Raw genomic sequence first — 24,675 nt, 5'->3', positions numbered from 1 at the left:
TCCCAAAAAATTAAATCATCAAATTAATAAATGAAAACATAATGATAGAAATAATTCTGGAAATAAAAAATAAGTTTTGGTGAAAGTGGATTGTAGCAGTCATTTGGGACTGGCTGCTCTATGAAGACGTGACTACATCCAGCTTTGATTTAAATGATTGCTTTTTAACAGCTAAACAATCTTGGAAAAGGAAACACTTTATTTCATTCATTTATTTTTTTTTATCTTTTTAATAATGTTTCTAAAGAAACACTAAAGACATTATTAAATAAATTCAGGTGTTAGACATCTACAACCCACTGAGCAAAGTGACCTCGGAGTGACTTTTATCTGCCATTTCTGTAACAGCAGATGAGGTCTTTCAAGTTGTGGACCTAGTTTGGAGATATAGATGTTCAGAATTGGTCATGGACTGATGGGCCCAGTATAGACATGATCTGCATGTCTATCCCATGTCCAATGTTTAGTGGGTAGGTGACTTAAGTTTCACCTGTCGGGTCATCTGAGGTCTGGATCAAATCTTCTTCTCCTGTGTTTTGGGTATTGTGAAGGTCATAAAAAAAGCAAGAGCTAGCGTAACAAGTATAACACTAACTGTTAAACAAAAGTCCAGTCCAGAGGATACATCCTCGTTCCCTTTGCCTTTCCTGTCTCCTCCTGTCTGACCTGCAGGTGAGAAACAGGTGTGAGGTGTCAGCTGTCAGGTAGGTGATGAGCGAAGAACAGAAAATAATTAATTTCCTCTTCTAAATTACTCACCTGGAGGAACAACTCTCAGGTAGATGGTGCTGATATGCTCAAAAGTGCTTTTCCTGCCATTTATTCCTCTCTGGACCACGTAACACTGAAATGTTCCAGTGTCATCACTCGTCACATCCTTCAGAGTCAAAGACACGTCTCCGTCCTTCATCTGTCTGTCCTGCAGATCCACCCGGTTCACAAACAATGGAAGCTGGTTGAATGAAATAAACTGCTCACCCTGGTACATGAGAACATGTCCTTCCTGCAGGTCAAGTCTGAACCACTCCACAGCTCTGATGGGCATGCTGATGTTTGGAGTTTGACATGGCAGAGACACGTTCTGTCCAGACTCAGCTTTGATGATTTTCCCATCTGAAACAGGGGAGAACCTTATTAGTTCAAAGACAGAGAGCCCGCAGAGCTCAGCTGAACTAAAAAGTCTTTTTAATCTGAGATATGGTGTGAGATAGAAGTATCTGACACACCGTGAGTTCCTGCAGTATGTAAATACATTCAATTAAATCAGAGGGAACATCTATAATAAATAGTTAATACTGAGTATTCTAACAATTACCCACAAAAATGTTTACTTTAAGTTTTCATCTCAGATAAGTGTGTGTTAGCTTTGGCAAGCACGCATACATCATTGATTAGTTTATGTGTAGATTTGCCAAAGTGTTGAAATATATACCTTATTTTAAATAAAACAGTTTTAAAGCCTTATTTCAGACTCACTGTTGCAGTAAGATCAGAAGGACCTGTTTTATTATTTTTACGAACAAACAGGATATGTTGACAAACCAGACTTACAACAACAACACAGATCGGAAACAGTCATTACACATTCAACAGCTGTACACAGACTTCCCCATTGTACGGATTCCCTTCATTTATTTGAGAGACTGTCAGTCCAGAACATGGCTGTCACCAAAACACAGCCCCCAGAGCCTAAAGAGAAAGCCTATTTAGTAACTGGCTATTGTAGAATGTTTAGCTTATTTTAGAGTTTAGAAATGTGTTAACATAGAATGTAGAACTATTGTAGAGACACTGACACTGCCCTCAATGTAATAAAGGCCTGACTCTGTCGTGAACTTAGGAGTAGATTGTAGGAGACCCCTCCCCCACTTGAACTGTGAAAGTAAAACAGAGAGGAGTTAATGCTGAGTGGAAATTCCCCAGAGAATGTTTGGGTGGGGGTCTCAACATTTGTAACTGGATAACTGTGGTCTGGAAGGGAGATGGGTTTTATGACCTCTAGGGAGTCACCTACACCCACAGTGTTTTAACTGTCACGCACACACATCCACACGCACACTCACTCATGTGCACTCACACATACACACAGGTATGCGTACACAGTCACACACGAGCGCTCACATAGACACGAGGGAACGCGCACATGTAGGCATTCATGTGCTCGTGCACATAGACACAGACAGAGTTGGCAGCACACTGTGGGAGGTTTTATGATGGGGACGCCTCTATAAAGCTGGCTGTAACGTACAAAGGGGTGAAGATTTTGCAGAGGGGCACCGGCCTGGCAAGTCTTCCCTTCTAGAAGATGCATGCTTAAATGAGGATAAATGAAGATGAGTAAAGATGAATAAAGGCTTTGTGAAAATGACTACTGAGTCCGGTGCCATCTCTGGATGCTCGAGGAATAAAAAGAACCGGGGTAAAACTGATTTCGCAACACTATCAGCGTGGCAGATAACACAGTTGGGGTCACTATACTGAATACTTGGTATGAAATGAATTTTCTTACTCTATAGTGTTTGAAAGCAGAGTTTTTTAGTTAATATTTCTTAATATTCTGTTTTAATTTTTTTATTTTTCAGTGTTGCAATTTGTAGACAGTCCCTTAAAACTTAGGCTCATGTATGTCTGAGATCAACTCCTTTGAATGAAAATGAGGTTGTATATTTTTTAATAACATGAAACGATGGTGTTATTGGAGCTCTGATGAAATTTCTGATAGAAGTTCAAAAATGGTGAATTTCAAGTTAACCTTAAAAAGGGAAGCGATGCAACTCTAATTGAGAAAAACAAGAACTTGATTTCAACATGTGTTTTGATAGCATTTTCCAGACCTCTCATTCATAAACCTTTGACATAAACGCCATAACCATATTAATGCGGCAAATCTCCGTTAGCGAGTTAACGTGAATCGCCCTGTGCATGGTCCTGCACAGTGCTAACGAGTTAAGGAGCTAATGCGTACAACATTTACTAAAATATTTGTTACTTTGTATATTTAAAACACAATTTTAAATGTAATCTAAATATTACAGGAAACTAAATATTTAGCTAACATGCAAATTTATATTACCGGTCAATGGAAATACCAAAATAAAAGCTTTACGAAAACCTCCAGTGCTAAAGTGTGCAGTAGTGGTCCGGTTCTTCTTACCGCCATAAGCTGCTTCACTTCTTGCCTACCAGCACAAACACGATTTAGCTGAAAACACCAAAAGAGCCATCCAAAGGTTCAGCAGTAGTGCACCCTCAGCAGCTGCAGTCTCCACCTCACAATCACCGCAGCACATGTCCAGCTAAATCTCTGGAGTTTAAATGAACCCATTTTCTCAACCATATCTAAGGCTTAACAAAATCAGAACTTTCACTGACTCTACTTTCTGGAGCAGGGGCTCAGATCTTTAAAAACTCCTCAGTAGCATCTGATCGTGTCATGTACTCATAGACAGCAAGAATCCAAACATGGCTCTTCGTTGTGTGTTTCTATTTGTGAATCCTCTTGAATTTAAAGCAAGTTCAGTCTCACCTGTAGAGGAAAACAGGAGGCAGACAGACAGTAAAATCTGGCAGAGAGACGAGCTTTTCCCAGCCGGCATTTCATCCACTTCTGCTCATTCAAAGCTAAATAAAACTATTCTAAATGATTAAGCTTTCCCCCCCCAGGAAGAACAGAATAACTCTGTTTTAAACCTGACTAGGTTAAACACTGGTCAGTGTCATATCAGCTCTGCATGCTTATGTTCAGCCTCTCTCTCTGACTGTCGCATGAGGAAAGAGGAGTTGATGTTGATTATGAAATCTGGGACTATTTAAAAAACAATGCCAAAGATAATGACGTTCGTATATAAAAATAACAGGGAGTGCCTGTGGGAGAGCAGACTGACTTGTTTTCTTTTATTAGTTATTTGAGGTGTGTGAGGTGTGAATCAATTATTAAATTACAAATAGAGTATATTTGTAATTATATATGTTTAAAGTATATGTTTAACTATTTAAACATATACTTTATGTATCTGCACAAAACAGATGACAACGATTACAGAATTTTTATGTTTGATTCTACTTTATTTTTCATTTGGGGTGCTGAAATTGTGTTCAAAATTTTTTCAAAACATTTAACCCTTGTATGGTGTTCGGGTCTGTGAGACCCGTTTTCAGTTTTTTTCAAAAGAAAAATTAAACAATTATTTTTTCAACCTGAAATTCATTGGCTTTGGCTTATTTTCTGTGAAGAACATAAATCCGAACTAATTTTCAATGACCTCATACTGTACCTCCCCCCACGCATTTACATTACATACAAGGTGTTCGGGTCCACTGGACCCAGCTGGGTCTAATAAAAGTGTTGAAAGTGTAGGTCCTGTGTTCCCACACTCTGTCTTCCTCCTTCCTGGTGCTGCTGATAGTGTTTTCTTCCCGTCCTGCTCTCGCACAAAGTTGCAACATTGTTGAAAATTCAACTATCTACACCGTCTGCTCTGACATTCCCGCACATTTTACCCTCTTTCTTGAGGGATCCAAATTTTATTTTCTCATACCCTGTCCCTCCTGCAAATTAGGGGCATAATACTATAAATAAGACTTTGCCAGTGTGGTTCTTTATCACAACTGATCAAGATGGCAAAAGATTATCTGCTGCGAGGGCCATCCAATTGATTTTGGAAGAGAGAGGGGCTTCGGATGATGATGTTGACAAAGAGGTTTCAGAATATTTCACATTTCTGAAAATTCAGAGTCTGACAGTGACTTTGAAGAAGAGGATGAGGTTGAGCACCATTTAGTAACAAAACGAAGACGAGTACCCTATCTGCTGCCAGCTCCAGGACCAGAACAAGCCCACCAGACAGCAAGTGAAGAAATATGGATGTCAATAACTGGTGAAATTGAATGGTCTTCTTGCCCAAGAAACCAGCCACCCTGCAGAGCTGCTACTGTGATAAGCCAGGGCCAACACGGCTGACAGTTACTCATGTGCAGGACATCAAGTCTTCATTTGAGCTTTTCATCCCAGATTCCATCCAGAACATTATTCTGGATTGCAGTAATCTAGAAGGAAGGTGTGTTTTTGGAGAGAGGTGGAAGGAGATGGACCAAATTCATCTAAGAACCCCAAAGGCCTACTTTGGGGTTTTTATCCTTGCAGGAGTTTTCAGGTCCAAAGGGGAATCCACAGAATCCCTGTGGGATGCAGAAACCGGCACGAACCTTTCCGTGCATCAGTGTGTCCGGAAAACTTCCACAAAATTTCCAGGATTATCCGTTTTGATAACAGAGACGACAGACCAGCTCGACGGCAGAGAGACAAGCTAGCTGCCATCAGGACAGTGTGGGATAAGTGTGTGCACCACCTCCCCCTGTTTTACAACTCTGGGCCTAATGTCACCATTGATGAGCAGCTGATCCCATTTAGTTGTGAAACATATTGCTTCACGTGTAAATGTGTTGTGTCTTTCCACTCACTTCGCTTGATTATAACTGATTTATTTTTTTTATAACATTTTATAAAAAAAAAACAAAAAAAACAAGAATCACATTAATTCATAAATGTGATCTAACAAAGGTAAAGGGAAAAAATTAACCATGTTTGCTGTTCATATGGCTTGTAATTGGGATGAAGTAAACATCTGTTGAGTAATTTAACATAAAACTGTTTGATAGTGTTAATTTGGAAAGCCAAAACTCTAGCGGGTCCACCAGACCCATGAACACTGGCTGAGTAACAAAAATATAAATACCACACAAGGGTTAATTACTCTAATTAATTTACTGGTGATAAAAATGTGTCACTAGTCAGATCGACGGTCTGTAACCCGCCTGCTCTGTAGTATAAAGTGACATTTCACTGAGCCTCCTGCTGCTCTGCTCAGGCAGTGTCGTCTCCTAAATGGAGTAATTCCAGCAGTGATGAAGCATGATTATTTCCTGATGTGTGCCAAATGTCCAAATGTGGGAATTAAGTTCAAGTCATTCTGTCATGGTGGATTTGAACAGGTGATTAAATGTAGCAGTGAGCTTTTTCCATGCACTGATCTAACTTTTGATTATGAAAGTGTGAGAACAACTTAGAAATTAAAATCCCATGTGTTATTTGTCTGAGGATGCTACATCACATTGCAGCTAATAAAAAAAATCTTTGAAATCTTTTATGCTGGAGGGCATCAATTGACCATAAACAACAGTGTAGCCCTCTTATAAATACAAATAAACTCAAATCCAGTTTAAAGCATTCCTAAACTGTTAGTGGAACCTAATCACATGCATGGTTGTGTGTGTGTGTACATAGTGTATATATATAAAGATAGATAGATAGATAGATAGATAGATAGATAGATAGATAGATAGATAGATAGATACATAGATAGATAGATAGATAGATAGATAGATAGATACATAGATACATAGATAGATAGTAATGCTGACGTTAACGCCTCAAATCTCCGTTAGTGAGTTATCGCGGATGGCCCCGTGTGTGGGGCTGTGCAGCCCCGCGATAACTCACTAATGGATATTTGAGGCGTTAATGCAGTTATGGTGTTAATGTCATTTTAACCAGATTAACGCTGACAGCACTTAGCTAGTTATCACGGATCGTCCTCAAAGCATTAACGCAGTTAGCTCGTTAACGCGTTAGCGCCATCCAGCACCACGCACAGGGTGACCCGGATTAACTCGCTTTGTACTGCTACTTTGTACTCTACTGCTTTGTACTGCTAAGAAGCCACTGTAGTGTGGTGTGAGCCACTCTGACAGCTTCCTTTCCAGGAAGGGGAGTTCCCTCCCCTTGAAAAAGGATCTTAAAATCATCATGAAAACGTCTTTGGACTGAGCCTGATCAGAACACAATGCAGATGGAGAAGGACTATCAAAATAAGGCAGAAAACATGACAAATACAGAAACAGAGACCCAGGGTGCGTTCTAAAAGTATCTTTTCCTAACCTAATACACTTTAGTGCAACCAGTTCACTTCAGTAAAAGCAGCAGTGGGAATTACTGGCACAAAAATGCTAACCAAGTGTTTCTCTTTATAAACAGCCAGCCATTGTACAAATAAAATGTTCATGCTGTCTTCCAAACAGTTTCACTAACACTGGATGGACAGGAAGTGTTCGCGATGTCTTCTCCGGCGCTGATAATTGGCGCCTGTCTTGTGTCGGTGACGTAAAAGACAGATTTAATGCGACATGATCGTTCAAACAGCAGTCGCTTTCTAAAACATTGGATATGTATCGGATTCAGTACCACATACGAAAGTGACCCAGATCGGATTTGAAAATATCGGATATCGGATACCATGATGGGTCGCATTGAGCCAGAAGAGTCGGATTTGATGCGCTTTCACCTGCAGTGTGAATGTAACCTCAGAGTACTAATCAGGTGGAACCAGATACGGCACACATGATCATTTTTCACGACACACCTATGTGCTGCAGCACAGTGGTTGGGAAACATTGGTATAGATGACGTTGAATTGATACATTTACATAATGCAGATTATCTTCCTGTGCATACATCTCAATACTAAATGATATATCTGATAAATGATATAATCAAAATACTTAAAATGAATAAACATTGCAGTTCCACTAACATACAGCACACAGCGATGCACAAAAAACATATGCATAATAAATCCAAAATAATAAAACTGTACTTTACATTTTACTGCTGCACTTGAAATGTTTTATAAATGTGTATATGTGACATGCAGCATGCATACATTTACATAATGATCAGCTTTTTTTAATGACTCGTAAAATGGAGACAATGGTGCATTACAATGAAGCTCATGCATGAGTTCAGTAAGATAGATCTGTATTAACTCATCTGCCTGCATCACTTCCAAATTCATAAACTAATTTCATCAGTCTGATTCTATGATTTTCTTGCTTTCTGAGACTCGTTAGGCCTCATCTCAGTGCTCTTCTGTCTTTTTGCCTTTCAAAGTCTCATTCATGTGACCCACCTTCTCTCTATTTCCACCCACCCCATAAGGCTCCAGGGATTTATTAGGAGAGTGCATAATAATAACTAATGTAAGCAGAAAATAACACCAGAAAACATTTAAATAGAAAACCAGGTAAACAGAACATTTTCTTAAAAATAACTAAGTAACTGTAACAGGACACACTGCATATTTTTATATTATCAATACTTAATTGAACCTTGAATAGATTTAGTCTCTTTATGCCACAAAGAGAAAACCTACAATTACAAATGAACTAATAAGTCACAAAGTAATAAAACTGTTGTTTTCTTGGACTCTTTAGAGCAGACAAGACTGAGGACTGTTCACTGCGTGGAGATCACTTTCAACTAAAAGGTTGCACATAGAAATTTAGATGGTAACAGATGGCTGACCTTTGGGGTTATTAAAAACCCAAAAGATAGAAAAAAAAAAGCTTTTAAGAGGTAAAAAAAGAGCCTGAAAAAATGTTTGCCTCTAAAACTCAGATGGACCTGAGGCTGTTTCTATCAGACTGAATTCAACACCTTAAATATGATCTGTTGGCCCGCTGTGTGAGCAAATTTATGATTTTCAGCTGTGTGGGTTTTCAGATTCGGAGATTGATTCAAAGTCGAAAGCCCTAAATTTCCACACTGCAATTTATCACCTCTGAATAATCTAAGAGTCATTTTGATCTGAAAATCTTCTTCAGATCTGGGGTGTAGTTTGTGGCTCCACAGCAGGGTGAGAGTTGGAGCAGTGCCTTCCATATTTCAGTGGAATGCTGGGACCTGACGTGGGAGCGGTGTGCTGTAAGATGTAGGATTCTCAATTTTTGCTTTTGTTACTTACAGTTTATAGTTGAAAAAGATGCTTTGAACAATTTTGAAGAATTGTCCTTACAGGTGACGCTCAAAAAAATAGAATATCAAAAGGTGAAACTAATATATGATATAGACTCATTATTTGCAAAGCCAGATATTTAAAGCCTTTATTTGTTATAATTTTGATGACTATGGCTTACAACTTATGAAAAGCTGTAAGCCAGTAAGAGCAGATTTTGCATGTCATTTGGAAACCAAAGTGCAGAGTCTGCAGGAAGAATGGAGAGGCACACAAGATGCTTGAAGTCCAGTGTGAAGTTTCCACAGTCTGTGTTGAGTCATCTGCTGGTGTTGGTCTACTGTGCTTTATTAAACCTAGCTCCAAGAATAATTTTCACCGACAGTTCTGAGATAAGCTGCATGTTATTCTTGGATGCGCTTGTAGGACCGGCTTTAAAATCGCATGACAAAAATATCATACACATTAAAAAAAACTGCATCACCAACGTAGCCTGGAAAACATTTGCTAGTTAGATGAAGTCAGCTATCTCATCGTAGCATATTTATATGCATATTTATAATTATACGGTTCTTGGAGTGAGTGCATACACTCATGAAGTTTAGTAACTTCCGGTCACTGCAACAAGCCCAGGTACAGTTTACCGACGGATGGGTGCAGGACCTTGAAATGCACCGTGTAGAAAGTAAAGACCATCGTACATATCATAAGTTTACCAGTCTCACAAATCGTCTTCATAAATACACATTCGTTAACCGTTTATTAATAGGACCTTTGAGCTCAAGGGTAATTAATTAGTAGTGGAAATAATTTCTGGTAGCATCACAGAAATGTAGCAGTGACAATAATATTGTATCCTGTAATCGTACTGGGCAATTAGTGATACAAAACAACTGTTTTACCCTGTGAATAAAAGTATATGTTTTTGTCAATGTACCATAATAACAGAAGCGAAACGCAATATTGTGTCAGGACAATTCACTATTTATGCACAATAAACAAAGGAGCATAGCGCGACATTTTCTGTTCAGCGCCAGACTTGCTTGTAACCTATATCACCAATTATGTTATGAAAATGACGTATTAACTACAACAGCAGACTGACCTGTGTGGAAATGCTTGGAGCAGACTAACCTGTGAGCTGGAGTGTTCTGGGACGTTATATTTGATCTTTGAATGGCTGCAATCCAGGCCAGCCGTCGCCTCTTTGTTACTTCGGAAACATGGCTCGAACAATTTCTCTTCAACGACGTAATCCGATAACAACCGATCTCTTTACCCGTCGGCTTCCCGTGGCTGTCATGCGACCGGCTATTGCAGTTAATAATACAACAGCTTCTTGCCATTTTTGTGTTTCTTTTTTATCGCTGTGTGACTGATTTCAATTGAAAGCCTGCGTGCGCTAGTACCTCTTGCCACGAGTTCCCAGAATCCTTTGCGGTTTACCCCTGAATGACGTCACATTTTCAATCTCTATATAATATGCATGTTAAATTTTATATTTGGGGTAAAATATCAAGTCTTTTCAAGTAAACCGGTTCAAGTCCAATTCAAGTCCCAAGTCATTGGTGTGAAAGTCCAAGTCAAGTCACAAGTCTTAGAACATTTTTTCAAGTCAAGTCTAAAGTCATAAAATTAATGACTCGAGTCTGACTCGAGTCCAAGTCATGTGACTCGAGTCCACACCTCTGCTTTTTATGGAATCAAACTCAAAGTAAGGTCAGTACTTCCACGCTTTAAACGCTGCACGCTCATACTCTCTCCCACAATCGATATGTGATCCATTGTTGATCTGCACACAGCTGTTGTCACTAACGGCGCACTCGCTTACGTCACTGTCGTGAGACATTCTCGCAAAAAATCACGGTTTTAGTAACACAGCGTTACTACGGGAAAGTAACGGTAATCTAATTACAGTTTTTGCAATAGTAATCCCTTACTTTACTCATTACTTGAAAAAAAGTAATCAGATTACAGTAACGCGTTACTGCCCATCTCTGATAATAAGGTTACCAAAATGTCAAAGTTCTTTGTGTATGGTTATTTAGTACATTTATGAGAAAACAACTAACTGATTCAAAAGTTTCTAATTTTTATTTTAACAAACACCTAGTTGATTTTCACAGAAGTGTTTAATGGAATAAATAAATGCAAATGGACCACTTCATGCATAATAGACCTTCCATGACCTTCCAAGCTATATAGTTTATGTCTTCCATATTTCCAACTATATCCATAATCACATACTGTGTATGCTACCATTGTATATAGTGCATTATCTTACTTTTTTCATTGATTGTACTTAGTTGTATTTTTGTATTTCCTTCATATATCTGTACCTGAGCTGAGGTGACGCAAAAATTTCCCTGTTGTGGGATCAATAAAGTCTTATCTTATCTTATCTCTTAAATGAACTGCCCTTTGGTGCAGCGGGAAGCATCAGACAGTCTTGCTGTAAATCAGACTCATGGTTTGACTTTACACTCCTCCTTAAACATATCTCAGTATTAACAAAATCAGAGTTTTTACTACTTAAACTCTTTATGTGTAGGAGCTTCTGATCGTGCCATGTACTCAGGGGCGGATCTAGAAGGGTGGCATGGGGTCATAAAATAAAATGATCCTTTGCCACCCCAAGTGCCATCCCAGTTTTCTGTATGACATTATTGTTTGTTAAAATAAGATAGCATTAACACTTTGAGCATAGTTACAGACAGCAGTGAATATAAATGCTAAAACTGAATATATTGCATTTTAAATTTTAATTACCAGCCAGTAAATCCACAGTTGTTATAATTTATATAAGCCATGCCATGCCAAAAACTGTTGTCACGTTTTGTTTTGTTTTTGTGTGTTTTTTTAAGCGTATTCTAAGGACAGCGCGAAAACACTAAAAGAAAGAAAAAAAGTCACCTCTTTCCCGTTCTGTCAAAAAATGTCTCATGTCCACCAATTAAATTAAAAAGAAAAGTCACCACCAGGGTTGTTTAGGAAGAGGGGAAGGCAGGGCAGGAGACAGAGTGAGCAAGTTAGGGAGAGAGAGAGAGAGAGTTTTTAGATGTGGGCAGTGTTGGGCAAGTTACTTTGAAAAAGTAATTAATTATAGTTACTAGTTACTTCTTCAAAAAGTAACTGAGTTAGTAACTGAGTTACAATATTCTAAAATTAATTAATTACTTGAAAAGTAACTATTGAGTTACTTTGAAAAAAATGTTTAACCCTCTGGGGTCCAGGGTATAATTGGCCATTTTTAACTACTTTTGATTGTCCCTCAACATTTTACCTTTAAAAACTATTTACTTTGCCTTGTTTTCATTTGTACATTTATTGTATTAACACAATAGATCTAAAATCAGAAAAAAAATAAAATCAGAGTAGAAAAAAGTTATATTTTTTACTGTAACAACCACAAACATGTTTAATGAATCATATTTCATAACTTTAAATACAAGTATAAATTGTCAATTTTAAAATCCTATGCACAAGTTTTGCAAACAACAAAGTTATTTGTCACACACACACACACACACACACACACATAGTGCCTTGTCTTAGAACCAAGGGGGGGGTTTACGATGGGAGGTGCTTGTGTTGTGTTGTCATGTGTACTGTAAATGTCATGTCAATAAAAAGGCTACGAGGACAGCTGCTCTTTGAAGGATTTGGGCTAGAGAGTGATGAGCATTATGCTCCACCGCCTGGTTCAGACCAAAGCTCTCCTTCGTTAGCGAGTTAATAACCGGTTGAAGATGTTCTGCTATGTCTTGTGTTCGTCATGAGGAATAAGTCTCTAAACTAGCGGGGCATGTGGAAACACAGACCCAACATTTAACAAATTTATTACTGCTGGAAATAAACTAAACTGGAGCACACGTTTCCAAACAGCAGAATCAAAGCTGTTAATCACGAATTAACCTCAGCAAGCAAATAATCAAAGATCAAAAGTGATAAAAGAAAAAAAAGCTTAGGAAAAAACGTATTTTGGTGAAAGGGGATTGCAGCAGTGTTTAAGGGACTGGCTGCACTATACAGACTTCATTGGCATTATTACCTTTTAACAGCAACGTAATAATGAAGAAGACAATGAAAATTAACTTTGTTTTTAAATCTCCTTAACAATACTTCTAAGTAAAAAAGAGAAAAACGCTAAAGAATTCAATTGTATTTGTGTTAAACGTCTACATTTCATTGTTAGATGTCCATCGCTGCTCCCTACAACTCTCAGGTAGACGGTGCTGATATGATCAACAGTGCTTTTCCTGCCATTTGTTCCTCTCTGGACCACGTAACACTGAAATGTTCCAGTGTCGTCACTTGTCACATCCTTCAGAATCAAAGACACATCTCCGTCCTTCATCTGTCTGTCCTGCAGATCCACCCGGTTCACAAACGATGGAAGCTGGTTCATTGAAATAAACTGCTCATCCCGGTACATAAGGACATGTCCTTCCTGCAGGTCAAGTCTGAACCACTCCACCACAGATCTAATGGGAACGCTGATATGTGGAGTTCGACATGGCAGAGTGACGTTCTGTCCAGGCTCAGCTTTGATGATTTTCCCATCTGAAAAAGGAGAAAAGTGTTTGTACACAGTGAGGAGCAAACAGAGAGATAGATGTGCTGAACTAAAGAAACCTAATTTCATATTTTTGAATTGAAATGTAAATTATTTGGCACGCATTTCAGGATGGAAATCCAATTTATTAAAGCTATTAAAGCTAATGGAAGTAGCTCTAACAAAAGTTACAGTTTTCTTGCAATTGACCACAAAAATAATTACTTTAAGTTTGGACTGACTCAAACTCTATAGGATAACTGTGTGTTAGTAATAGCAAATATGGACACTTCACTGATCAATGGATGCGTATATTTGTCAAAAACTTGAAATACGTTTCATATTTTCATATTCTAAATAAGACAGATCTAGTGTGTGTTATTCCTTACTCAATCTTGGATCAATAGCCTTACCTGGATATATGAGTTAATATTATTAACATCTGAACCAAATGCATTGAGTACAAATGGTCTGGTAAATAGTCTGTATTTGTATAGTGCTTTACTACTACTTTGCTGGCAAGATACATTGTAGCCACAGCCACCCTGGGGCGCACTGACAGAGGCGAGGCTGCCAGACACTGGTGCCACCGGGCCCTCTGACCACCACCAGTAGGCAACAGGTGAAGTGCCCAAGGACACAACGACCAAGACTGTCCAAGCCGAGGCTCGAACCGGCAACCTTCCGATTACAAGGTGAACTCCCAACTCTTGAGCCACGATCACCCCACAAGGACCAAGAAGACTTACAATAGCAGCACAGAGTGGAAAACATCCAGGGAGAGTAGAAATATAAATGTGTGTATGATGTGAACACAACGTTTATGGGCCTTAGTCAGGGAGGTCGTCACATTCCCTAGTTTTCTGACTTGCAGTCCATTTGTAAGTCTGAGTTATTCGTTTGTTCCTCTTGAGATCCGATGGAAATGTAAACACTTGTGGTTGCAGATTTTGAAGCCATCCTGATAAACTTATCCCACCAATAATGTGGAGCTTTAAGCTGTCAAACTGTCACATGGGCGCAAGAGTGCAAATTTGCTGATTTTAGTATCGCGGATACGTTTGTGGCTACAGGGCAAAAGCCTTTTGTAAGAGAGAGACAGTATGAAAATGGAACAAAGTGTGGTAAAATTAATGCTGGAATTGGAGATGTGAGTAAAGAAGCTTTGGTAAGCACTCAGAGAAATGGCAAGTCTTTGAGTTCCTGTTTTGCCGCCACTATTGCTTCTGGGCAAAGCGCAACCATTCCCCGTTTTTTACTGCAGGATGGCCTGCTCACGAGGTGGTGGTCCTCAGATTAGTGGAACATTGAACGTCATGCAGGTGGTGGTACCATCCCATCATCGTGATCAGGTGCTAAGCTTAGCACATGATATGGGCATGGCATCTCGGAATAAATAAAAAGTATTACTGAGTGCTGAGCAACTTCTTTTGGCCTGGTTTAAAAAAAAACAACATGTTGTTGCTTACAGTCGGTCGTGCGCCACATGCACCATGCAACCATCACCTACCTTGGAAAGCAGGTGGGTCAAGGGTGAGTGTGCCCCATGTAGTGATGTGTCGGTCATGAACGAAAGAGCTCTTAGAGCCGTATCTTTGAAGTGAGCAGTGTTGGGTAAGTTACTTTAAATTAGTAACTTAGTTACATTACTAGTTACTTCTATCAACATTAACTCAGTTACTTCAAGTTAATCATTACTTTCAGAGTAACTAGTTACTCAGGAAGGTAACTTTGGTTTTACTCAGAATTCTCTTGTTAATGTGTTGCTTCCGTAACTGGATACCCAGCAAGAGTGCCAGTCTTCTAGCTTGCTTACTTGCCTCAAGTGCACTGTGCCACCTACGATTAGAAAGGAAAAAAATAAAGTCCATATTTCCACAAAACAAATAGTACTGACTTTTTCGTAGTTATGCTACAAAAAAGTCAGCATAACTAAAATAAACTATACTTGAACTGACCCAGATAGACTGCAGGTCATAACTTCTTACCTGGAATTCAGTTCACCTGACACTTGGACAGCGGCCGCCTCAGGCCGCCTCACCATTTCCCTCATCCACCTGCTGGCCTCCACCGGTTGCTAATGTTACTGAACCTGTGGAAGCTCCGCAATAGCCAACACACGAAGTAACGAATAACGAGCTGTGTTTCTTTTCCCCTTTCTCTCACCCGCTCTGTCTCACTCTTTTCACTTCACACCGCACTTGAGCCTTGTGTTTGCGCTGAGCAGAGGGGGGAGGGGTGGTGGTTACACTCACAGTAGCATAGGAACAGAGTGAGAAAGAGAGCCAGGGGCAACAAGACACAAAGCAAAATCTGGAGCAATTTCAATTTTACTGAAAACAAAGACAGAGTGTAAAGTCTGTAAGAAAAAGATATACAGAGCCGGCTCTACAAACAACCTGCACAGGCACCTGAGAACTGTCCACCCATCAGTGCAATAGGAATATAAAACAGTCAGTTGAGTGTGATATTAATGAAGGTGCCAGTGTGTCTACTGCAACTGTTGCTGCCACTGCATCTACAGCATCAGTTGCAGTATACCTCCAAATCCACCTAAACCAACCCAGAGCTCGATTAGACTTTTTGCTTAAGTCTGCGACCCCAGCAAGTCAGAACTCAAGGGATAAAGACCTGGCAATGATTGAGAACATCTCACAGAGGAGGAAAGGTGCAAACGCATAGAAATATCTGCGTTTTCAAAAATACCCGGGTACGTGTGGACGTAGCCTCAATCTCTACAGAGTCATGGAGTTAGAAAATGATTTAAATAAAACAGTATGAATGAAACAGGAGTAGCAGGAAGCATCAGACAGAAAACTGATGCTCCTAGGGTTGTGTTGTGAATCCTGTTGAACTTAAAGCAAGATCAGTCTCACCTGTAGAGGCAAACAGGAGGCAGACAGAGAGTAAAATCCAACAGAGAGACGCCCATGGCCCAGGAGGCATTTCATCCACTTCTCGTCATCTAAAGCTAACTTGATGCACCTTAAAACTGTGCTAAATTTCAAAACGACAATGTTTTTTTTCCCCTAGGAAGGACATAATTAAACCTGACTAGATCAAACACTAGTCAGCGTGACATCGGGTGTGTTTTTTTTCATGAGCTGCTCTCTCAGTCTGTATTCCGTGTCAGTCTTCAAATGACACCCCAAAGGGCAAATGATGCTCTGGTACATAAACATGTGGGAGTGTCATTTTAGAGAGCAGACTAACTTGTTTTTAGGTATTTGCAGTGTGTATTTCCACATGTGCGCTGACTACAGTGCTTTCAACAAAAGTGTTCATTATGTAAGTGGAAAGATAAATTGCCATATTTAAACTTCAAATAAAAGAAAAGTAAATAAATTCAGTTTGTTACACTCTGATTACAAATGTGACAGTAAAACACAAAGAGGACAATTCGCTCAGCAGTGGGAACTTCAAATATATTCGAACTTCTGCTGTCAAAACCTGATCGGAAATCATATTAGAGCTCCACCTTGTCCCAAACACAATATTAAGGCACACAAATTTACAAGATTATTTTCATTCACATGTGTTGACATCAGGCCTTCGGACATTTAGGAGATGCTCAGAGAAGAGCCACTACTCCTCCTGATCTAAAGGAGCCAGTCGAGGTTTTCAAGGCCTGTCATACTAGAAGGAGGGCAGAGGGCAGACCCATTATGCGATTAAATAAATTCTGTTATGTCTTAATGAAGGGAAGTTTACATTTGTTCTTCATCACATACAGCTTCTCTTTGTTTCTGGTGTTTTTGTAAGAAAGGTTTCCGTATGTGTGTGTTGTTAGTAATGGAGGTGTTTTTAAAGTTATTGTCATCTAAAGGATGTGTTGTTCTGTCTGTGTCCCTCTTGCCCACATGACAGCAGGTGTTATCAGATGAAGGTTTAAGGCCACCCCCACCATATACACTCCATCTTACAGCTGGATTCTGCAGCTCTCCACCTTCAAAAATATATCTGTGCATTATCACTGGGATCTCTTTAACTTTTAACACATGCAATAACACATCACATCTGACAGTAACCATCAAACATGTTCCACGATCTCCGAAAGAAATATATACCAGGCTGTATTTACAGTGTAGAAACAAAACAAGTGAGAACTAGATTGTGTAGAAATCCTGTTAGTCGATCGGAAAACCTTCACTAAACATTGGAATATAAGAGGTGTGACCTGAAGCTACATGTGCATGAAAAATAAAGCATATACAGTAAGGTGGGCCATCTTGTTACACTACATACATGTGGAACAGCCAGGTAGGGCATTAACAGGGAAAGTGGGACACAAAAAAATACTTTTCTTTCTTATTCTCATTTAAAATATCTGGCTTTTATTAAATAATTATCTGACTCTTACGACCAACGTTTTTATCTGACGTAAAATGTAGAGAAATCATATACCAACAGGACAGTGTACATCACTGTCGCAACAGCTTTTGTTTTCATTCAAAGGCTTTATGGCTTTAATACCTGGTGGGCCGGTCTCTAGTCAACATGCCCGGGCCGGTTTTTGTCCCAGTCCTGCTCTGGGTTATAAACTGCTGACTAAAAGAGCCCGCGATAGTTGAAATCAGCGAAGTAGCAGAGCCTTGACCTGAATTTTAAAAATATTTGGAAAAAAGCACTATGGTGCTAAAAAATGAAAAATAAATATTAACAAAATATCTGGATAAATGTTTATTTTACGTGTTTGATGTTTGTGGCAGGGCGTGGCCTGCAGTGCCACTGCAGGGGAGGCATACGCACCTGAGCGGCATCTCTCCGGCTTAAAGTCTGTGCTCTCTCGGCTGTTGTGTTGGTGTGTGTCGGGCTGTGAGTTGAAAAGCTACAGCCGGCTGTGTGGGTACAGCAACCATGTGTGAAAAGTGGTCAATAAAGAAATGCTAAAAAGCATGTTAATGCAAAAATCGTCGAGTCTGCCGTGGTACATTTGGACTTCTGCTCCTGAACCTCTGTGCATGTCTGCAAATCGGGGCTGTACGAAGTTACTTCATCCTTACACAAGACTGTAAGCTGTCATCTGTGAGGCGCGAGCGGTGTTTGGTTTTTACCATAGTTCATGGTGGAGAATAGCTGCTCTGCTGCGTTTTGTTCCCTGTAGTCGTATGAATGGCAAACTACACTCATTGGCAGTAGCATAGGCACACTAAAATTTCTTCTGAAAAGTTCGCTGTCTAGTTGCTTTTTATTGTGGTTTAACCTGTCAAGGACAAACATGTACTGAAAACTCTGCATCAAGTCTTGAATGGTGGTTAGTGCTGTTGCCTCACAGTAAGAAGAGCCTGGGTTCAACTCCACAATCTGGCTGGTTTGCAGTGATTTCTCTCTGGGTATTCTGGTGTCCTCCCATAGTTAGAAGTCATGCAGTTATTAGAGTTAGGTTAATTGGTGATTCTAAATTGCCGGTGAATGTAAGTGCAAATAGTTGTTTGTCTCTATGTGATGGACTAATGAGCTGTTCAGGGTGCACCCTACCTTGTTACCTATCGTGTCCCAGCCTTCCCCCTGCAACTTTATCCTATAGGATTAATGGTTTTTGTTGTAGATCCATTCAATTTTTTTATGTTAACCAGCGTCTAGACTTTGAAAATTATGTAAAATGAAGACAACGTGTAGTATTTAAGTGACCAAGTAGTATTGGGGTAAAAGTTATTGAATACTGTTGAAATAGAAAGACAAAATTGTGAAGGATTAAAATTTAAAAGCTCAACTTGACTCAAACACGTTTAGATGAAGTGTGTTTTATGAACACAAAATGCACAGGTTTATTTGAACATGAATAAGTTGTGTTGATTTAACTCAGTTGTTTAAGTTTCTGCCAAAGCATAATATCTGTGTCCACTATTGAATTAACTATGTGTGTGGTTTTATATGCATGACTCGTCCCACCACAGGATGTGATTTGGGTCTTTCTCTCTTTACACCTGGGAGGGAGAAGCATGTCTTGATGGAGACAGGTGCCTGCTGAGTGGTTGGACTGGATAATTACTTGGAGAACAGGCTTTTAACCGCCTCGCTCCTCCCTCCTGGCCTCCACCACCCAACAAACAGCCTGAGTTTTTCCTGGTAGCTTTGAGTGTTTCTGTGTGAAAAAGGTCAAAACGTTCCTGAGTAGAAGCCAATTTGTGTGTGGTGTTGTGAGTGCTAGACCAGACCTTTGTAAACAGTTGGAAGTAGTTTTGTGAATTGGACAACTCGTATTGTTTCACTGTATTTAACACTGCAGCAGCCTTGTAGGAGTGAGAAACTTTTTCTCCTGAAACCTGGTTTCTCTTGTTTGTCGCAGTAGACATTTATGTAAGCAAAGTGTCTTTTGTTCGACTTTTATTTTGTGCATGGAAGATTATGGAGCTTTAGAGATCTTTTGTTTGTAATTTTGGCATAGCTCACTGCCAAAGTCAATAAAAGGCTGCATGGGGTTTGCAATTGCATAGTTTTGGCTCTTTCTTGGGTGGAGTTGGAGTGGGGTGTCACATTTCACCTGCAAACTGTGATTTGTATAATAGACAACACTGTCAGAGCAGTTACACAAGCCAAAGGTGTGTAATGCTCCTGTACATATCTGGCAGTGCCTGTTGTGAGAGCAGACTGACCTGTTTTTAGGTATTTGCAGTGCTTTCAATGGAAGTGTTCATTACCGCAGTTGAGAAGGATATATTTGCTTATTTAAACTTCAAATAAAAGATTTAAGCAAATAAATTCAGGTTGTTACACTTTGTTTCCAAATGTGACAGTCAAACACAAAGAGGACGAGGAGTTCACTCAGCAGTGAGAACTTGTTGCGACATTATGCCAAATTCAATTCAATTTCATTTGAAAAAGAAATTTGAAAGGTTGCCAGAGCAAATGTGTTCATATACTTTCAAATTCATATATTTCAACTTCTACTGTAAATACTTGATGTGAAATATTATTAGACCTCCAACAACTCCACCTTATCCCAGTCATATTATTAAGGCAGACAAAAATTGTAAGCTCATTTTCATTCGCGTGTTTAACACACGTCAGGCCTTTGGACATTGGGGAGATACTCAGAGGAGAGTCACTACTCCTCCTCACCTAAAGGAGCCAATCGAGGTGTTCTGGGCATGTCCCACCAGGAGGAGGGCAGACCCAGTGTGGGATTAAATAAAGTCTGTTATGTCTTAATGAAAGCATAATGTGTTCTTCGTCACAAGCAGATTCTCTTCGTTTCTGGTGTTTTGCTAAGCACAGAATGTTTTTCGTACCTTTTCTGCAAGACAGGTTTTCTTTTGTGTGTGTTGTGTTAGTAATGGGAGTGTTTTTAAAGTTATTGTCATCTAAGGGATCTGTTATTCTGTCTGTGTCCCTGTCGCCCACAGGTAAATTCCACATGATGCTTTAAGGCCACCCCCACCATGTACACTCCATCTCACAGCTGAATTCTGCAGCTCTCCAGCTTCAAAAACAAGATTGTCTAGAAATCCTGTTAGTTGATCAGAAAACCTTCAGTAAGCTTTGGAATACAAGAGGTGTGGCCTGGAGTTGTATTTGCTTGACAAAAGCATATACAGTAAGGTGGGCCATCTTGTTACACTACATACATGTGGAACAGCAACTGTGGCAAAGTTCACATTTGTCTGTCTGTGAAAATGTATTTTAAAAATTCAAGATCATCAGACTAAAACACAACATCTTTTACGTCCTCATTTATTCATTGTGCTTCAGTAACTCACACTACTGAGCTGTTTTATAGAGAAGAAGAGGAGACAGGAGACATGAACTGCATTCAGTCTGCAGGCTCTTCCTCGACTGAGGTAGAGGAGCCTTGGCAGCAGCTGCTATCATATCTTATTACCGCTGCTGTCATAAGGAATGTACCTCTGGGTAACCGGGACACAAACAGATCCATCGATCTTTCTCATGATAGTCGGTCTCTACAGACATTAAAAAAAGCTGACTGCTATGAAAACACCTTCAGAATTAATGAATGTTCAACACACACACACACACACACACACACACACACACACACACACACACACACACACACACACACACACACACACACACACACACACAGTGAGACACAGAATTTGGCACATCTGTATTACATTTTTCATCCAGTAATGGCACAAACTCTCTATAAACTGAAGGTTTAATGCTCACATTTACATAAAATGTTCACAGAACATTTAAAAGATGGATTTTTGGCTTTTTGCAATACCATTTATTTTTGCTTATGTACTTCAGACTTTTCTTTTGTTGTTGTCCTCATGGCCCATCTCTAAGTAAACTTATCTCCTTTTATCAAGAAACATGGGCAAGCATGCAGAACTCAGCTACCTGTCAGTGGATCACCAGCTTCCTGACAGACAGAAAGCAACAAGTGAGGCTGGGGGAGATCACCTCTGAAACGCGGTCCCTCAGTATTGGTGCCCCTCAAGGATGTGTCCTCTCACCACTACTGTTCTCCCTCTACACTAACGACTGCACCTCCAATAACTTGGCTGTCAAACTCCTAAAGTTTGCAGACGACACCACCGTCATTGGCCTCATTCAGGATGGTGATGAGTCTGCATACCGGCAGGAAGTTGAGCGGCTGGTACTCTGGTGCAGTCAGCACAATCTGGAGCTGAACACTCTTAAAACTGTAGAGACAGCAGTGGACTTCAGGAGACATCCCTCAACTCTGCTCCCCCTCACCATATCAGACAGCCCTGTGTCAACTGTGAAGATCTTCAAGTTCCTGGGTACCACCATCTCCCAGGACCTGAAGTGGGAGACCAACATCAACTCCATCCTCAAAAAGACCCAGCAGAGGATGTACGTCCTGAGACAACTGGGGAAGTACAGTCTTCCACAGGAGCTGCTGATCCAGTTCTACACTGCGGTCATTGAGTCTGTCCTGTGCTCCTCCATCACAGTCTGGTATGGTGCAGCCACTAAACAGGACAGAAGCAGACTGCAGCGGACTGTACGGGCAGCAGAAAGGATCATCGGCGCCCCCCTGCCCTCCATCCAGGATCTGTACCTCTCAAGAACCCGGAAACGGGCAGGGAAAATCATCACAGACCCCTCACACCCTGGACACAGACTTTTTGACCTGCTGCCCTCTGGCAGACGGTGTAGAAGCCTGCAGACCAGGACCACCCGACATAGGAACAGTTTCTTTCCCCTCGCCATCTCCCTCCTAAACAATTGACCTGTAACACTGCTCCCACTGCCAGACTGCAACAGCACCTTATGAAAAAGAGACCGAATAGGATCCGGAAAAGAACTAAAAATCAAATGAATGTGGTGAAAGAAGAATGAAAAGAAGCAGAAAGTCACTTAGGACAATAACCAAAGAAGTATTGTGTTATTTAAAAGGGCCATTTCATGAAAAATCATTGAAAACCACCAACCTGATCCCCCAGAATCAGTTTATGTTTTTTATTTTTTATTTTTTTTTCATGCAACACCTTTATTATTTTCATTGAAGGCATCTAGAATTTACATTTGTAACCTTTGCGATGTTGTGCTTTCCTTTCCAGCATTTTTAATCCCGTATAAGTTATTTATTGATAGGAGATATTATATCCTAGCTGGTATTTCAACAAAAAATTATATGTGTAGTATTTAATTCTTAACATTGTCCCCTTTTTAACCTGCCCGGCACCATTTTATTCCCTTCTATTGAGAAACCGGAGAAATTCTTGAATTTACTGAAATTTCCAGACTTCGTAAAGCTGCCCAGAGGGTTGGGTTGGACCCTTTGATGGGATGGTTGTAGCCCCACAACTCTCCCTTCTTCAAGAGAAAAAGGCAATGAGCTGCTGTGAACGGACACACTGGTTCTCACAGGCTGACACTTTGAGGTTAAAGAAAAAACCTGAATCTTGTCAAGTTTTAATACCATCATCCGTTGGACATTTCTAATAATCTGTGTGGGCTAGATAAGCAGAAATGTGTGCTGTGACATCTGCGTCTCTCTGCTGGACTTTGCTCTCTGTCTGCATCCTGTTCGTCTCTGCAGGTGGGACTGAATTTGCTTTAAATGCACAATTAATTTCTTGTGGAATTCTCTTTATATTAAAAGTTCCACTGTGAATATGAGTAGCTAATGTGATCTCTCTGATCTCAGGGCCGATGAAGTTAAAGCTGAATTAGAACTGATCAGGAATCTTTAACATTTGTGTGACTGGTTGAACATGCAGTCATATAGATTTTTAATGTTTTTATTGCTTGTATTCTCCCCTTATGTAAAAGTACATTTAATATTTGCCTATAAAAACTGTAAATACAGCAGCATGATTTCTTCATGTGTCCCTTCACAATTGTAGTCTACAGTGAGATTGATAATAATTAATAGTAGTCGCAGTGTGCCACCTTTACGTTGTACTTTATTTCTGCATTTCCAGATCAGCAGAGCTCAGCGGGCTGCAAAACTTGCTCCTCACTGTGAAGTCTTTAATTGTATGTTGGACTCTTTAACCTCTCTGCTCTGTGCTGTTTGCTCTTTTAGACCCGATAAGCATCACAGCTGAATCTGGTCAAACTGTCACTCTACTGTGTCGAGCTCAAAGCAGATCTGACATAACAGACGAAAATGTCTTGAAGTACCACGGTCAGCAACTTCTTCTATCATACCAGAATCCATCTTTTAAGAATCGGGTGGATCTCCAGGACAGACAGATGAAGGATGGAGATGTGTCTTTGATTCTGAAGGACATGACGATTAATGACGCTGGAGCGTACGAGTGCCGTGTCATGCAGAGAGGAATAAACCAAGAGAAGCTCATCAGCAGCATCACACTGAGTGTTGTTGTTCCTCCAGGTGAGTGAGTAGAGTTGAGTGTGTGTGTGATCAGAGGTGAAGCTGCTTCCTGGTTGTTGATGTTTGTTTCTAAAGATGTTGTTGATGAGACTTTGTAGAAAGCAGCTGGTCTGAGTGATGTGATCAGAGTGCAGTAGATAATGTCTGACAGCAGTTTGAAGAGGAAATGGATTCTGTTCTGTTCTTCACTCATCACCTACCTGACAGCTGACACCTCACACCTGTTTCTCACCTGCAGCTCAGCAAGATTTACCTGTTGGAGTGGTAATCGGTGCGTCAGCAGGAGCTGCAGCTCTCCTCGCATTGAATGGGGGTGGTATTTGGATGCTTTCGTGAGCTAAAGAAAACACAAAGAGCAGTTTTATCAGAATTCAAACCATCTTGCTGTTAATCTGAAAATTAAAACAAATCATTCAATAACTGAACTGTGAGCTTTCTGTGCTTCTTGTCTGAGCAGTTACAGTGGGGCAAAAAAGTATTTAGTCAGCCACCGATTGTGCAAGTTCCCCCACTTAAAATGATGACAGAGGTCAGTAATTTGCACCAGA

General features: G+C 40.1%; 1 protein-coding gene and 1 long non-coding RNA gene across 3 annotated transcripts; one reads left to right on the top strand and one right to left on the bottom strand.

Moving 5' to 3' along the window:
- Window positions 1-333: 333 nt before the first annotated feature.
- On the bottom strand, window positions 334-16,679 carry LOC120717677 (hepatitis A virus cellular receptor 2 homolog). Of its 2 annotated transcripts, none has more exons than XM_040005874.1 (3): window positions 16,221-16,679; window positions 13,004-13,352; window positions 334-674 (listed from the first exon to the last, which is right to left on the bottom strand). In XM_040005874.1, the coding sequence occupies exons 1-3, from the start codon at window positions 16,288-16,290 to the stop codon at window positions 515-517; spliced, it is 579 nt and encodes a 192-aa protein (XP_039861808.1). In that variant the 5' UTR covers window positions 16,291-16,679; the 3' UTR covers window positions 334-514. The 2 variants fall into 2 exon arrangements, with proteins under 2 accessions (XP_039861808.1, XP_039861809.1); XM_040005875.1 differs by lacking the exons at window positions 13,004-13,352; window positions 16,221-16,679 and adding exons at window positions 760-1,113; window positions 3,527-3,791 and having other exon boundaries at window positions 334-666.
- A 7,265-nt stretch (window positions 16,680-23,944) lies between these two features.
- Window positions 23,945-24,552, top strand: LOC120717702. Its single transcript, XR_005692265.1, has 2 exons — window positions 23,945-24,127; window positions 24,366-24,552. It is a non-coding gene; the product is annotated as an uncharacterized LOC120717702 (long non-coding RNA).
- The last annotated feature ends 123 nt before the right edge of the window (window positions 24,553-24,675 follow it).

Source organism: Simochromis diagramma, unplaced genomic scaffold (assembly GCF_900408965.1).
Source record: "Simochromis diagramma unplaced genomic scaffold, fSimDia1.1 OVJJ01000507.1, whole genome shotgun sequence".
Taxonomy (NCBI): Eukaryota; Metazoa; Chordata; class Actinopteri; order Cichliformes; family Cichlidae; genus Simochromis; species Simochromis diagramma.
The sequence above is the reverse complement of the archived record's forward strand: the minus strand, read 5'-3'. Positions and strand labels throughout refer to the sequence as shown.